The 14,874-nt window shown below is 53.8% G+C and overlaps 1 protein-coding gene across 5 annotated transcripts in view; it reads left to right on the forward strand.

Annotated features, from left to right (window-relative positions):
• The first annotated feature begins 8,177 nt into the window (after positions 1-8,177).
• The window catches only part of DIS3L2 (DIS3 like 3'-5' exoribonuclease 2), a 193,189-nt gene continuing 186,492 nt past the window's right edge, over positions 8,178-14,874 (forward strand). Inside the window, exons 1-2 of one of the 5 annotated variants that reach the window (XR_008578235.1) lie at positions 8,178-8,338; positions 10,869-11,588. Coding sequence is in view for 2 of the 5 variants with exons in the window: in XM_054834804.1 (XP_054690779.1) it covers positions 10,889-11,588 (700 nt within the window). In the remaining 3 variants the exon portion in view is untranslated. Of the gene's footprint in view, positions 8,339-10,868; positions 11,589-14,874 lie in introns of those variants that run through there. The other 4 variants (XM_054834804.1, XM_054834806.1, XM_054834807.1 and 1 more) reach the window with 4 other exon arrangements.

Consider the following 14,874-nt stretch of genomic DNA (forward strand, 5'->3'; position numbering starts at 1 on the left):
GGGACAGAGCGGGTGCGTGTGCGAGAGGGCACACGGGTCCCTGTGCCTGAGGATGGAGAGGGATTCATCAAAGTGTGACCGGTGCCAGCATGATGTGGCGGGTGGGAGGAGATGGGTCACGGGGGTACGTGTGACAGCAGCACGGGGTGTTTCGGCCCCATCACAAGGAAGGGGTGAGTGATGCCTGCGGGTGAGGCTGGATCCTGCTGGGCAGCACTGGGGCCCCGGTGCTCTCAGCTGAAGTCAGGAGCCAGGTTTCAGGCACCTTCCAGAAGATCACCCCAAGAAGGTTTACAGGACAGAAACATGGATTCCAGCCTGAAAAAAGCTGTGTCACCACAGCAGCTATCTATTCGCTTTTTCTTCCACTCGCTCTTCATTAGGGAGTGTGTTTCTGTATTGATTTAGGGAAATCACTGCCCAGAGTTATGTCTTTGCTGCTGCCATGGGCCAGGGAGCATTTCTGAAGAGAGTGATGGATAACCGTAGTGTGAGGATTTCCAGATGATGCTGTGTGAGGGCCAGTTGTCCCTTTGTAAAAGAGACATCAGAAAGCTGCGTGCATGTGATGGAGATGCTGGAGCAGCTGACGTTTTCCTGCAACCAGTGGCCAACCTGATGAGCTGTTGGTCAAGCACGGTCCCAAAGTCCCCCAGTGGCTTTGGAACAAGCCCCAAAATACTGCTGCTCTCTGCTTGCCCTCCCCACGTTGCTCGGTACCCACCTGGGGCAGGGCCAGGGGAGCGGAGCAGGCACAGGGATGGAGGAGGTACAAGGATGGAGGAGGTACAGGGATGGAGGAGCTGATTCCCCTCTGGTGCAACCACCAACTACCAGTCCCCAGGAACAAGAGGTGTGTTGGTGTTTGCCACTGAGGGTTTGAGGTGACACAACAGGAGCTTTTTACAGTTTATGGTTTTTTTTAACATGTTTTATAATATCTCTCTAGGGGTCTGGTGATAGCAGGCTCATCAAGAAGCAGTTTTGGGGGAATTTCAATTTTGGCTGCAGGGGTGAGTAAGCACGCACCGGTGCATGCAGTGGCAGGGGACAGTCTGGTCCCACCTCTGTGGCAGGACGCAGCGAGCGATGTGCCTCCTGAGGATGCTTTGAAGCAAGCTGTTCTGCAGAATAACCCTATAGCTCCCGAGGGCAGGAGCACCGGCCGGGAGCTCAGACGTGGCCACCAACAAGGCCCGGGAAGCCACCAGGCCATCATGGGGACAGAGTGGCCCCGCACACTGGGGTGCAATGCTCCTGGGGCACTGTGGCAGCACCAGTGCCTGCTTCACCTCCGGGTCTCCCTGTCTGAGACGCTGGTGGAGCTTTCAGCCTGTTTGAACACTCCAGGTGTTTATTTTGGATGTTGCTGCTGAATGAGGCATTACAGGAAACACTACAAGATTTTACGTTTTCCCCTGTCTCCTTTGGGTCTGGAAGAGGGCTCTGGCCCTGGGGACACACAGGGCCAACATTCCCTCTTCCCAAACCAGGACTGTGATGGGGAAAGGTCCCGCAGAACTGCCCTGATGGAGCAGGTGGGATGGGGCTGCAGATGCAGCAAGGACATGGAGACTGAGAAGACATCTCCATCCCTTCCTGAACCTCCCAGGGCAGCAAGGATGAGGAGACAAGGAAAAGCCCCAGGCAGAGACCCCCAGGTCTTTGCAGACATGTTGTGTTTTCCCTCCCGGGGCTTGCTTTGGGGTTTGCCTGTTGGGGTTTGCCATTTTCCCTGGGCTTCCCGGGATGCTCTAGTCTCCTCCTGACTTTCTGGGTGTTTCTTTTCCCAGGGGCTGCCGTGCTCCGGGGCTGAGCTGCCTCACTGGGCTGGAAGGAGTGGGAACATGACGTCTCAGACTTTTGTTGAACGTCGAGAAAATGAAGCAATTCTAACGCACGGGTGAGTGTGTGCCATGAGCCTCCCTCTGCGTCAGTCCTCAGAGGATACGAATTGCGTCGCCTCCAGCTGCCGGCAGCCTCGGCTCCGCGGATAACATAGGGGCAGGTTGTTGGGATTTTCCAAGCTAAATGCCATGGTCATCTTTGTCCTCCCTTTCTCAGACACCTTCCCCCCAAAAGTGGGGGTCTGGCAGCATTTCACCCGCAGCCTGGAGGTCCCAGTATTAGCCCAGGCTTGCCGGTTTTGGCGCTGAGCATCCCTTTCGGGAAAGATATCGCCCAAAGAGGTGATGGCCTGGAAAGTCCAAAGGAGGAGTCACCGTCACAACATTTGTCCCCACAGGAAGCCATGCCTCGTGCAGACACTGGTCAGGGATCCAGCAGGCCAGCAGGGACAGATCCCCAGCCTGTACCCAGGGGTGACCCCATCGTGGTGCTGGAGCCGGATGCCACCACTGCACCACGTCACCCCACGCAGCCCCGGGGAAGGTCTGTGCCATAACGTGCTACGTGCGCTTCCGGGCCAGGCGAGCAGGTCCTCACTAGCCCACGGCTCCGGCGGCAGCGCATGCCCCGGCTTGGCAGGAGCCTCTTCGACCTGGCTTGGCTGGGTGAAACCCTGTCACCCTCGAAGATACCGACAGCAGCTCCCCTGTGCCCCCACCCCAGCACCAAACGCCCCCCAGACCCCCTGATCTGGCTTCCCAGGAACCCAGTGCCAGGCAGTGGGAAGTCCCTTTTGGCATCAGTCCTTTGGGGCCAAACCTTTGGGCTTCTCGGGTCTTTCCCAGAGCATATCAGGTGTGGGAAACCCCAGGGGAGTGCTGGGATGCAGGGAGCCAAATCCGTGCTGGTCTCAGGGATGCTGGTGGTCGAGCCCTTGACCTCCTGCTGGTGCTGTGATCCTGCTGAAGCCAAATTTGGGCTTTCTACTCTTTTATTTTTTAATTATTTTTTTTTTTATATTTTTGGAAAAGGGTCTGGCTGTCTCCCACGGGATGGTTTGTGTGGTCGCCAAGCTGAGAAGCATGGGGTGGCCCTGGCCAGGGCAAGGGGACTGCGAGGGCAGGGGCAGGTTTTGGCGCTGCGGATGGTGGGGCAGCCTTGCGGAGCAGATAATGGTCTGGCCAGGCCTCGGCCATGCCTGGGAACAGCTGGGGCCACTGCTCCTGCGGCCGGGGAGCGCTGTCGGCTGTGGGGTGTCGCGGCGGCCCCACTGCCACTCCACGGGCAGCCGGTGTGGACGTGCGGGGCTCCACAGCCCTAACCTTTTGCAACCAGACAGAATAACAATGCTGGCCCGCTGGGGTATAATGGCCGGTGTTTGCTTGAGATACAAAGGCACAGGGCTTTCACATGAGGTAATACTGATAAGTTACGCTCTCATTCACCGCTCTGCCTGCCAGCCGGCAGCGGGACCGGCAGTGGCCCCTGCTCGCCTTCACCGAGCTGCTGGGACGTGCCCGCCGGCCCCATGGTCTCCGCTGGGGCATCTGCCCCTGCTTGCCCTTGGCATGCTGTCCCCACTCAGCCCACAGCCCCAAAGTGTCCCCATGGGGGCTATTCAGACCCCATCCAGCATATGTGAGGTGGGGGACAGGGTGGCAGCGACAGGGGTTGTGGCGTGAATCCCTAACCCCAGGACTGTGGAGCAGCGTGGTCCGTTAGTCCCTGCCTGCCTCGAAGGTGCCTTTTTCACCTCCCTGGGAGCATCAAATGGGGCTTGAATTCACTGCACATCCCCTGCCCCGTGAGCCCTGTGTCCCCCCGGGTCCCCTGACCCCACTGCCCACAAGTTTGGTAGGTGCAGGGCAGCTCCCTGCCTGGATTTCCCAATGGGAACCATTGAGCTGTGTCACATCATGTGCCCCAGCACTGTGGGACCTCAGAGCTTTATCATCTGAAGCTTTATTATTCCAGCACCTTTGGGAGGCTCAGTCCTGCCACTGGCAGGGCAGGAGGGTGCAGGGCAACCGAGGGCCAGGTCTTAAAAGAGATTTGGCCATCTATAACTAGAGGGGAAGAGACTTGAAGGTATCCAGGAGACCCCAGCTAAACCAGGAGCCAGGCACTAACCCTGCTGCTTCGATGTCCCATACCGGCACCCACCTCTTTCCTCCCCTTCCTCATTCACCTCTTTCTTGGCTATCTGTCCCTCTCTGCTGGGGTCTGGTTCTCCCTTTGCTAGACAGACACAGCCAAACCAGACCTCCCTCTGCCCGGGGGGAGCTGCAGGTGTTCCTCCAGGCGCTGCCGCATCTGAAGGAGATGGGAACCCATCAGTCCTGATCTTGGGTGGCGTGTTTCCCAACCAGAGGTATGGAGGGCTCAGGAGAAGACTGGAGAAGCTGAAGGACAGGTGGGGCAAGACCACATGTGTTGTGACACATTTAGCAGATGGATATCTACTGTGGAGAGAGATGTTTTTTACCTTATTTATGGTAATAAATCTGTCTACGTCCCCTCTACCCCCCAAGCATGGCTCGTGTCCTCAGGTCAAGTGCCCAGACGGCTCCTGGTGCCTGAGCAATGTCAAAGCGAGTGAGACTCTGGCCTAACTCTGGGTGCCGCTGCTGCAATCAAGATGCTTCTCAGGGTGCTCAGAGGCCCCAGAGCAAACCCGCAGCCCCACTCTGCCTTCATGCATATCCTCGAGCTGTCTGGGTCTATGCTCTGGACAACAGCAGGGAGGCAGCACCCCGCTGCCCTCCGTCCCCGTGCCATGGCCCGCCACCTGAAATATTCTGCAGCAAAGAGAGGTGACATTCAGGTTGGCAGGGGCGATGTTTCCACCCGCAGTGTCGGTTCACGCCAGGTGGGCTGCGGGAAGCAGACGAAGGCGTTGGAGGAACCACTCCGCTCCCATCCAGGGTTCCCCTCATTGAGTCATCTCGGGGCGGCTCCATCCCTTTGGCCAGTCACTCCTGATTAACACTGATGTAAACGAGCGCCGGGCGGGCCCTTACTCCTTGCTGAAACCGCAAGCAGGGGAGCCAAAGCCTTCGTAAGCGGGGTGCTCCCGGCCAAGGAGCCACACGGTGCTCTCGCCTCGGCCGAGGTGCTGTAACACGTTCCAGCCTCCAACGTCGGGGAGCAGCTACCAGTTACTGCCCGGGGGAAGATGGTGAGATAATCCTACGCTGTGGGAAAGCAAGCTGGGACACCAGGCTGGGCTTGCTGCTACAGGACCCCAGGAAACGAGAGCGCAGGGGAAAAATCTGCCCATGGACCCGCTCCCTTTTAGAAAGCCCATGAGTTGCCATGGAGGGTCATGGGAGCAGCAGTGAAGGGACTGCTCCTTTCTGCTTGGCAGCCACGAGGATGGCGTGGATGGAAGATGGAGCCAAAGGCAAGACTGAAGCAGTCCAGCCCTTCCCTGGGAGGGATTGCATTTGATGAGATCCTGCATGAGACATCGGCTCGCTGCCATGTTTGCACATGGCCTCTTTCAGAAGATGCAAAGGACGGGCATGCGGCTGGTCCCAGCCACACAGGACCTGCTGCGTGCCCGTGGGGCACTGGGAGGGTGACACGTATTTGCTGTATCTCTTGTCTGGGGCAGTGATGGGGCAGAGCAAAAGGGGGCACAAATGCAGGCTCTGCCCCACAGTCCAGGCCAGATTTCCAGATGCCCAGCTGCTGCCGGGAGAGGAGGGCTGAGAAATGCTCTGTGAATCTGCTGGGGTTTGCAGTCCCTCGTGCAGCTGGAGGCAGGAGGCGAAGAGGACGAAGGCATCCAGCCATGGAGCCATATCCCTCTCGCCACGCATGATATCACTGCGAAACCGCAGGCCCCAACGCCAGCAGCGGCACTAACAAACACCGAATCCCCCCAGCTTCCTCCCCCCAACCTTCATCTCCAGTGGAAGGAACAGGGCACGCTGAAGCCGCTGCAGCTGGTGGCACCACCTGGTGCAGGAGGGAGCCTGGCCAAGCTCCGGGCTCAGCTTCATCCCCATGGGGGTGAAGAGCAGCAAAGACACGGCATGACTCAGCGGCACAGAGAAGAGCTGCTGTTTCCACCTGGCTGGCACAGGCAGGGGGGCAGCGGGGCTGGGGGCTCCCAGGTCCCCCCTGCCCGATCTCCTGCTCTTCCAGGCCCTGCACAGCTGGGGATGTGCCACCGCCATGCCTTAGCAGAGCAGATGCCAACTGCCTCGCGTTGGCAGCGGCCAGGGGAGCAGGAGGAAGCCAGGGGAACACACCCTTCCACTGAAAGGGCAATCCCATGCGGCCGTGCTCCCCCAGGGCCAGCTCCAGCGGAAATGGCATCCACCCTCTGTCTTTGGGGCTGGGGGCACCAGCTGCCATGCAACTGGCAGCTCTGCTCACATGGAGGATGGCTGCTCGCTTCCTCGCCATCCAGGCTGCGTGGTGGCTGCAGAGCTGGCGTGGGGCAGAGCCGAGTCCTCGCTTCCCTCAAGGTGACCAGAACTGCCTGGGTGGGGGCAGCTGATGAGCTGGCAGCAGTGCTGGCAGATCGCAGGCAGAGCCTGTTGGCTCTGCATGGTTCAGGTGAACGAGACACCGCCTTTGCCGGTGGCATCCCGGCACTTGGGGAGATGTGACTGTCCTTGCGTGGGCAGGTCTGTGCTTGCTGCCCTTGGTCCCACAGCAAAAGCCTGGTGCTTTCTCAGGGCAGCTCCCCTGACCGACCTGCGGGCTGGAGCTGGAGCGGTTTGTGCCTGCCATGGCTTCGTGGGGCACTTCACCTTCAGCAGCTCTGTCTCAGAGGGCTCGCCACGGCTTCGTGGAGGCTCAGCAGCGCTGGCTGGGAGCATGGCCGCAGGGCTGGTGTGCATCTAGGAGGGGCTGGCAGCCACAGGTGATGCCACACACTGAGCAGAGGCGGCACTGCGGCACTGTGGCCACCAACCTGCAGGATGTGGGATGAGGAACAAGCACCACAGAGCAGGCATCTTCCCCATCCTAAGTGAAGAGGAGCACGGAGAGCCTGCTTAGACCTGTGTTTCTGCTGAACTGGAGACTGAACAGAGCCTGTCGCCACCAGAGCCCTGCTTGGAGACACTTGCTCAGGTCCCTTTGGACACTTCCCCCCCTTCAAGGGGCTGCTCCAGGCAGACAGCTCAAATGGGGTTGACTGGAGGTGCCATGAGGCCAGTTGATTGCTCTCCAGCTTTTCTTCTGGCTGAAGTTCCCAGCCTGAGTTTGCAGGTAACACCAGGGTAACCAAACCACCCACTCCCAGCCAGCCAGACCCTGGATCTGACTCTGCTATAAAGCCCTGTGGGACGTCTGCAGCCACAGAAAGAACAGGGAGTCAAAGTCCCAGGTCCTGACTCTGGTCTCATGCTTTGACGTCACCCTCTGACGCAAAGGCTCTGACTTATCCTGGCGGAGATCAGGCCACTGATGCTCAGCACCATGAGTTGGTCATTACTCGGGCGCTGTGGCGTGGGTGGGCTGGAGGGTCGGCAGGTTGACTGGTGCCCGTCTCCAGTGCTGGGGGAGCATGAAGAGCTAGGGGAACAGGAGCCCGGGAGCCTGCTCTCCTCTGCAGTGATGGTGAAGCCGTGTAGGTCTGGAAGGAGGCTTCCCTGCACGGCTTTTGGAGGTACAGGTGCCTGCAAAGCTCTGAGGGTTTCCAACGGGACAATACCAGTCTCAGCTTTTTACAACATTAAATCAGTTAAATTACGTTTTTTTCACCTATCTGGCTGGAGACTTTGGCTGAAGCAGGAGTGCTGCCAGTGAATGGGACCAAACCATCACTGAGGCCTTGGCTAGGCTGGCTGGAAAGGATGAGTCTGCAAACCCCAGGGACCAAGGTGTCTGCAAACCTTGCAGCCTGGGGACAGTCTGAGCTGGGTCCCTGCTGTGGTGCTAGCACCTCCTGTTTCCCCACAGCACCCTGGCCCTGGGGGGATCTCGTCAGATGCCCAGCTCAGTCTCCTGCGGGAGAAGCCCCAGCCTGGGTGGCCTCCCACCCTCACCGGCTGTGACAGACCCTGTCTGGAGGCTCCCCTTCTCCTGGCAGGCTGTGGAGACCCACGGGCACTGCCGACGGGGAGCACCCTCCTCTGCAGAGAGCGGGGCCGGAGCACCCTGTGCCCTCCCGGGACACCCTGCCCGCCCTCCGCACGGTGCCTCCCTTACAGGGCCCTTCCCGAGTCCGTCCCCAGGCCCGGGCTGCACCAGGCGCTGCACGAAGGGACCCACAGGACGCCAGCCCGCCCCGTGTCGCTAGAGGCCGCCCGGGGGCCCTGCCTGGGGGTCCTGCCCGGGGTCCGGCCCGCAGCCCCTCACACGCCCGGGGCCACCCTGTTAAAGAGAGGAGCGAGCGCTTCGCGCGTGAGGCCTTCTGGGCCCTGCCGCGGCCCGTAGGCCGCCTCTGACCCGGAAGTGGACGGTGGGGGCGTTGGGACATTTAAACGGCGCGGAGCGGCGCGGCGCGGTGGGGGGAGCAGTTCGGCCGGTGAGTGCCGGGGCCGGGCGCGGTGCTTCTTCCGCGGGCCCGTCACCGGGGTCCCGGGCGGGGGGAGGGAGCGGCTCCCCGGTCGGTCCCGGCGGCGCTCAGGCCCTGTCAGCCCCGTGGCAGCGTCGCCGCCGTGGCGGGGGGTCGGGCCCGGCTGTTTGCTGGCTCGTCCCGAGGCGAGGGCTCGTCCGGCGGGCGCCGCTCCGTCAGCTCCTGCTTCGGGCGCCGCGGAAGGGCGCTGGTAGCCCGGGCCGCGTTCCCTAGGGGATCGGGGGCGCTCTGGGCGAGAGCGGTGGCGTTGGCGGCGGGCGAGGGGCTGCCCCTCGTGTCGAGGGTGCGGGGAGAGGCCCTCAGCCCCGCTCCCGGTCGAGCTCCTGGCGCTGGAGCGGGTGTGCCCACCCTCGCTGCTCTGCGCTGGCCGGGGCGCTTGGCACCCGTGTCCTGCGTGGGGCAGGCGGGCGGTGAAGGCCAGTGCTGCTCTTCAAAAGCAGCCGGGTGAAAAGAACAGGGGCAGTTCTCATCCTGGGCCCGGCCAACCCAGCATCTTCCCTCGGTGCTCCCTTCCCGGTATTTCAGTTATGCGCGTTGCTGTCCCGGCGGGGAGGCAGGGTGGGTTATACCTGGTGCCCAGCTCTGCCTCCCCTCTGCCCTCCGGCTCTTGGGGAGCTGGCAATTCCTGGTCGCCCATGGAAATGTAATAATGAAACTGTAATGCGTGGAGATTTGCAAGTCCCTTATTTTTTTTGTCTGTGCTCCAATTGCTAACTGTTAATGTGATTAAAACTGCAGAAATTACAGTGGAGGTGAGGTGTGAATGCTTATTCTTTACTTGTAAATAAAGATGGCAATCTGCTGTATCCCAGAACCGGTGTTTGGAGAGTAGTCTCGCTGGCTTTTATAAATGTTATCTACTTCTATTGAATTGGCAATGGGAGAAGGTGACGTTAAAGAAAGTTTGCTGTAGACCTACCCGTGTGAGGGTTTTGTAATAGTGCTGTAGCAGGTCAGTCTATTAGAAAAGTTTAGCTATTGGCCAGCACCAATGGAAAATCTTAGGAACAAGAATTGCAAACCACACAAAGAATTTTTCCTATTTATTCAGGGATTTTTAATTTTTGCTTTGTATTGTGAAGCCTATTCACATCCGTGCTCAATTACTTAAGTAAATCTCGCTGCAACACGTGTTGTTTCTCTGAAAGGGCCAGAGCAGGCACTCTGAGGAGGGGTCAGCGCTGCAGTCCTTGCTCCCTGCTGGATGCTGCCCTGTTCCCAGTGCAGTGTGTGCACAGAGGAGGCTGCCTGGGTGCTTATCCTCTGTGCAACTGCAGCAAAAGGGAGGAGAGGGCTGGGTAAGGGCGAAAAAAAAATTCCAGGCACGGTGGGAATAGGGAAGGGAATATAAATTTCTCTTTTGCTGAGCTCAGTATTCTGTCCTGCTAACATGTCTGTGCTTAGAGAGGTGAAGAGAGAGAGTTTTAATGGACAGTAACCTTTATTTTAGCTTAGAGTCCAGTGCCCCTCAGTTCTGGTATAGCAGAGATCAGTGAGCCCTGAAGTTCTCAACATATCAGCTGGGGTGAAGTTCAGCTTCAAACATGTCTTGAAGGAAAAAAGAAGCATTTTTATGAAAACCCACAGAAGACAGCAGTTGCACTGGGCTCCATTATCAATATATTTTTATTTTCCTCTTTGATGACAGATACAGCAAAAATCATTGCTATGTCCTGTCCATACCTATAATTTACCTTAATAGTAGCTGACGACAATTTACTAGATTGTTTTGCTCTAAATCTTAAAAGCTGGAGCAACCGAAACAGGTTTGAAAGATGCTTTAATCTACTCAAGTTCCACACTCGTGCCACAAAGGTGGAGGCATAAGACCATCTACAGAAACTGGCGCTGTTTCTGTGATGAAGTAGCTGCCAGTGTATCTCAATCACTAAGAATTATGAACTCTCGTAAGATAGTTGTGCTAGGGGATTTATTGTATGTTGGTTGCACTGGAAGTGTGTTTATGGTTAGAAAGACAAGCTGAAATGGTTAGTCTTTGTATTTGAAGCAAATGTCCTGTATAATCCAGAAGTGTCAGTCACTGTGGGAGGGAGGTAGCAGGCAATGTATGCTTTTTACTGCAACGTTGAAGTGCTTCAGTAATGATGCAGTTATTTTTGAAGACTCCGGGTTGGACATGACAAGATTTCACTTCTGATAATGGCTAAACTGATGCATCTGATACAGTCTGTCAGTTACGGCCTTAATTTACCCGGCTCTTTCAAAGGCAAGGAAGAGCAGATTAAAGGAGTCCCTTATATTTGATGTGTCAGCATCGGGACAAAAATCCTCATTTTGTGTTGTGTATGGGCAGATGTTGAGTACATTGTGAAACCCCTTCCCTCAACCTGGAATTTCTGTAAAGGTCAATACGTTCTCATTTAGTACACTTTTGCATCTTTTAGTGTAATCAATTATTTGACTCTGTTTCAAGAAAATAACCCTTTTTTCCCCTGTGTCCATTTGTAACTCTTTGAAGTCTGGGCCTTTTACTGCACTATGGATCAGCTGGGGTATGCAAGAAGTACTACTTCTGCCCAAGGTGCCAAGGAGGGCTTGAGCAAGCCCGCTACTCCACAGAAGAATGCTTACGCGAGTCTTGTGCAAAAGCACCACAGCGGCCGATTCCGGTCCTATTTGAATCACATTGCGCAGAAGATGCATCTAGAAGACAGCATCTACAACGACCCCAGCTCGGATCTGGACCCACCCCTGAGGAGAGGCCTGGGGAAGGATAATCCAGCCAGGAATGGGTTGAATGTCCACAGCTATTCACCGGTCAGAGCATCTCACCTGGAACAGCCCATGCCTGGAGGATTTGAGAATGATAAACCCCAAGCCTCTCTGAGCAGATGTCCTCATAAAAAAAATACCATTGTTAGTCCAGAAGGAGACTTGGAGATGGAGGAAGACTATTATGTACATCAGCGTGGAGCTGCAGCTGACTTGTTAAATATGAATGATGCCTTGAGTGGGAGAGTATTGAACAGCCTGAGATACCGTGCTGCTCTGCAGAAGTCTTCTGGTTCTGATGAAAAGGACGAGGAGGATACATGGAGGAAGAAACATAAGAAACAAAGCAGATGTCCTGCCAACACAGATACAGCAGCAGGACACTTGTTGACTGAGCAGTTTAGTGAGGATGTGGTGGCAATAAATGCCAGGAAAAACAGTCACTTGTCTCCAGGTCAAGTCCAAGGTGAGTTCACACTAATGAACTGTTTGGTCCATTTGCTACAATTACTGTGGAATTGAATGTCATGTTTTAGTCATGAGTGAGTTAACGTGAGCCAGTCCTACCCTGTCCAAGTTAGTCAGCCCTTAGTTACCTGTGGGTGGCTTTGTCCTGGTTTACAAGTAAGCCATCCGGCATGTGCAAATGGCTTCATGTGGAGCCAGCGTGGTGCTGGCAGAACCTACTCCCCTGGCATAGGCCCTGTGAATGTGGCTGTGCTGCTTCCAGGATCAGTTCAAGACGAGGAGAGCCCAATTTCTGTGGTGTAGAGTCCAAATTAATGACTGTTGGATCTGAGCCGACTCAGGGCAGAGTCATGCTTTCCTCTGCATTGCCTCTCCTCTTTGGATCTGGAGTGCTGGTTTGCCTTTGCGGAGGGTCCAAGTCCAGCTAATGCGCGGGGGCTAAGATGCCTGTATAATATCTGATTCCTGATACAGAGTCTTGACTTCAGTAAATTTTGCTGTTAGTAACAAAGAGACCACATCTCGCAGTAGTAAAGTGAATGTGTCTCTTAAATGCGATGTTCAAGTCAAAAAGCCCACTTATGGAGACAAATAAAATTCTTCCTTAGAAAAAAAAAAAGAACCCAAAACAGCATCAACAAGCAACCAAAGCGAGGCAGTTTAAATTTGATTTCTCAGTTTAATGGGTTAAAACTTCTTCTGAACGTTATTTATGGTGAAATACTTGGATAGTCTAATCTTACGAGCTACTACTGGAGGAAGTCATAAATGTCACCGTTTTAAATTCTCTGTAACAAGTAGAAAACAGATCGATTTCTCAGCTGGGTAAGATGGGCCCGAGGCCTATCACAACTCCTGGCTTGGAAATCAAGTAAATGTTTAACTAAATCAGTTTTGCAAAACTATTCTCTATCACTCAAGAGTGGCAAGTAATATGTTTTTTACAGGGTTTGTGGTGGTTTTGAAGCTATGATAGTAGATTATGTGCTAAAGTTGGTAAACTTTCATGAGTTCGTGCAAGACAGATCATAATTAGTGATTTAACACAAGCAGATTATGTTAAAATTTGATGAGCTTGATTTATGGGAGGGCTTTTTTTGCCTGCCTCATTGTAACACTATTTATTATGCTAGCCTGTTATAATAGACTTTGCTACCTTTCACCCTTAAGCTTTTGGAGCGTAGGGAAGAGCAGCTAACGGAGATGGAGAGTTTAGAAGGCTTACAGTTTGTAGCCATGAAAGTGATAGGTGCCTACATGGATTTTAGTCTAAAATAAAAATACCCTGGCTTTCAAAAACAAGCACCCACAGTTCCCTCCTGTTCTAGTTGGGAGTGGGGTAGCACAAACCTTTTGAAAACTAGTTGTTTAGTGTAAAGACCTAGAGCAGAAAAAGTTGACCCTTGTGTTTGACCTCCCAGGTGGAAAACTCACACTGTGGGGAAGATTATTGGAAAATTATTTGCTTAACAGTGACACCCTTCCTCCTCTTCCCCCGCGTGCCTCCCCAGCCACCCTCCTGTGTAGCTGAGACTGGTTATGCTCCAGAACACTTTCAGGGATATGAAAATAGTTTCTTGGGGAGGAAAGAAATAGGAAAAAAAAAATATGATTAAGAGAAACGTCTTTTCTGCTGTTCAGTTTGAGTATATCTTAGCACTCTTGTTTAAGTGAAATGAAGATTTTACAGTATGCAAGCGCTTACGTATAAGAACTCACACATCACAGTACCAGATTAATATTTTCTCACTTCAAAGCTTGTCTTTCTCTCTTGATGCTGATATAAGTCATATTACTTTGCATAGGCAGGTGTCTGGTTTGATCAGTTTAAATCAAGGCTTGTGAAACTGTGATGGCAAGAATTGCTTCTGTCATAGCGGTGAGGCATATCATCTTTTCAGTAGTGACATTTCCTCACAAATTAACTCTGTTCAGGGTGTTGTAGGCTTTCCAAAAGGCTCTTTGAGCTAATCTGAAAGCCAAGCATCTCTCTTTATATCACTTCATTTCATTCTTCTCTTCTTAACAGCTCTTCAAGTCAGGCTTAGCCATGGTCAGGTTTGCAATGATCCTAAAACAGACACTACTAAGGGTTGAGAAAATCCTTTGAGTGCCCTGGGGCAGGCTGTGAGCAGCAAGGGACGAGTCCTTGTTAATGTCCTTCCAGAGGTGCAGCAGTTCCTGTGGCCTTGGGGGAATGCAGAGTGGTTTGGGGAGCCCCAAGCAAGTGTCACCCCGATGATGCGTTGCTGTCCATGGGAAGCACTGAGGATTGTCTTTGATGTTCTCTACTGTGAGGCCCCAAGATGAGGCTTGCGGGATAGAAATAATTTCATAGCAGGTAGTTAGGACGCTGCCCATGGCAGTCTCTTCTGGTCTTCCATATAGTAACTGCTTAAGTGTTGGGTCTTCCTCAGTTGACTTGCCCAGCTCCTCTGATGTAAGAACTTTGCAGTTGAGAACAACCCTCTGTGGTCCCTTGTCTGAAACATGTGACACAGCCGTAGAACTGCATGTTGGATTCACTCTACAGTATCAGCAGTCTCAGATTTGGGAAGACGAATCTGCATATAGACACGTTCCACAGATTGTTGCTCCTTTCTGGGTGACTGTAACCTCTGCAAGGAGAATTGCCATAAAGCCTCCTATTCTGAAGTTTCTTCTCAAACAAACCCCAATAAAACTGAAAATAATCCTAAAATGCCACTTTAAATTGTGATGCTTATAGTTTTTCATCTCATACAATTTCCCTGCTGGTATTTTTCCCTAAATCTCCAATCCCCTAGGTTCTTTGGGTGCTAAAATTTGATTAAACTTCCTTAACAGAAAGTTTTTTATGAAGCCCCCTGGGTTGTTTTCTGGTTTTGATCAAAGGCTCTAAGGGTTTTCCCACTTCAATCCAGAGTTAGTCATCAAAATCTCTTTTCAGACTGACTGATGTTTCTGTCATAAAAGGGCTTAAAACCCCCTTTTCCTTGAGAAGTACTGACTCTTTCTGCGGCATCTGTCTGTCACATGCTAGTAGTTGAGATTTGCATGGCTGCTAAGTGGAACTCCATCTTAAATATCTGTGATGCATTGCTTTATCAGTAAGTAGTTTAAACCAAGCTGTGTGTTTTATTCAGGACAGCAAGGTTTCGGTTGCTTTTTGAGTATGTGCACTTCTCAGCCTGTTTTTGAGGGAACGTTGCTGGTTGATAGCACATTCCTGAGTCTGCTGGAAAGCCTAAAAACCAGACATCTACAGAAGAGAACTGTCCTCCAAACATGGAGTGCAACATGGT

Source organism: Grus americana, chromosome 9, assembly GCF_028858705.1.
Source record: "Grus americana isolate bGruAme1 chromosome 9, bGruAme1.mat, whole genome shotgun sequence".
Classification (NCBI taxonomy): Eukaryota; Metazoa; Chordata; class Aves; order Gruiformes; family Gruidae; genus Grus; species Grus americana.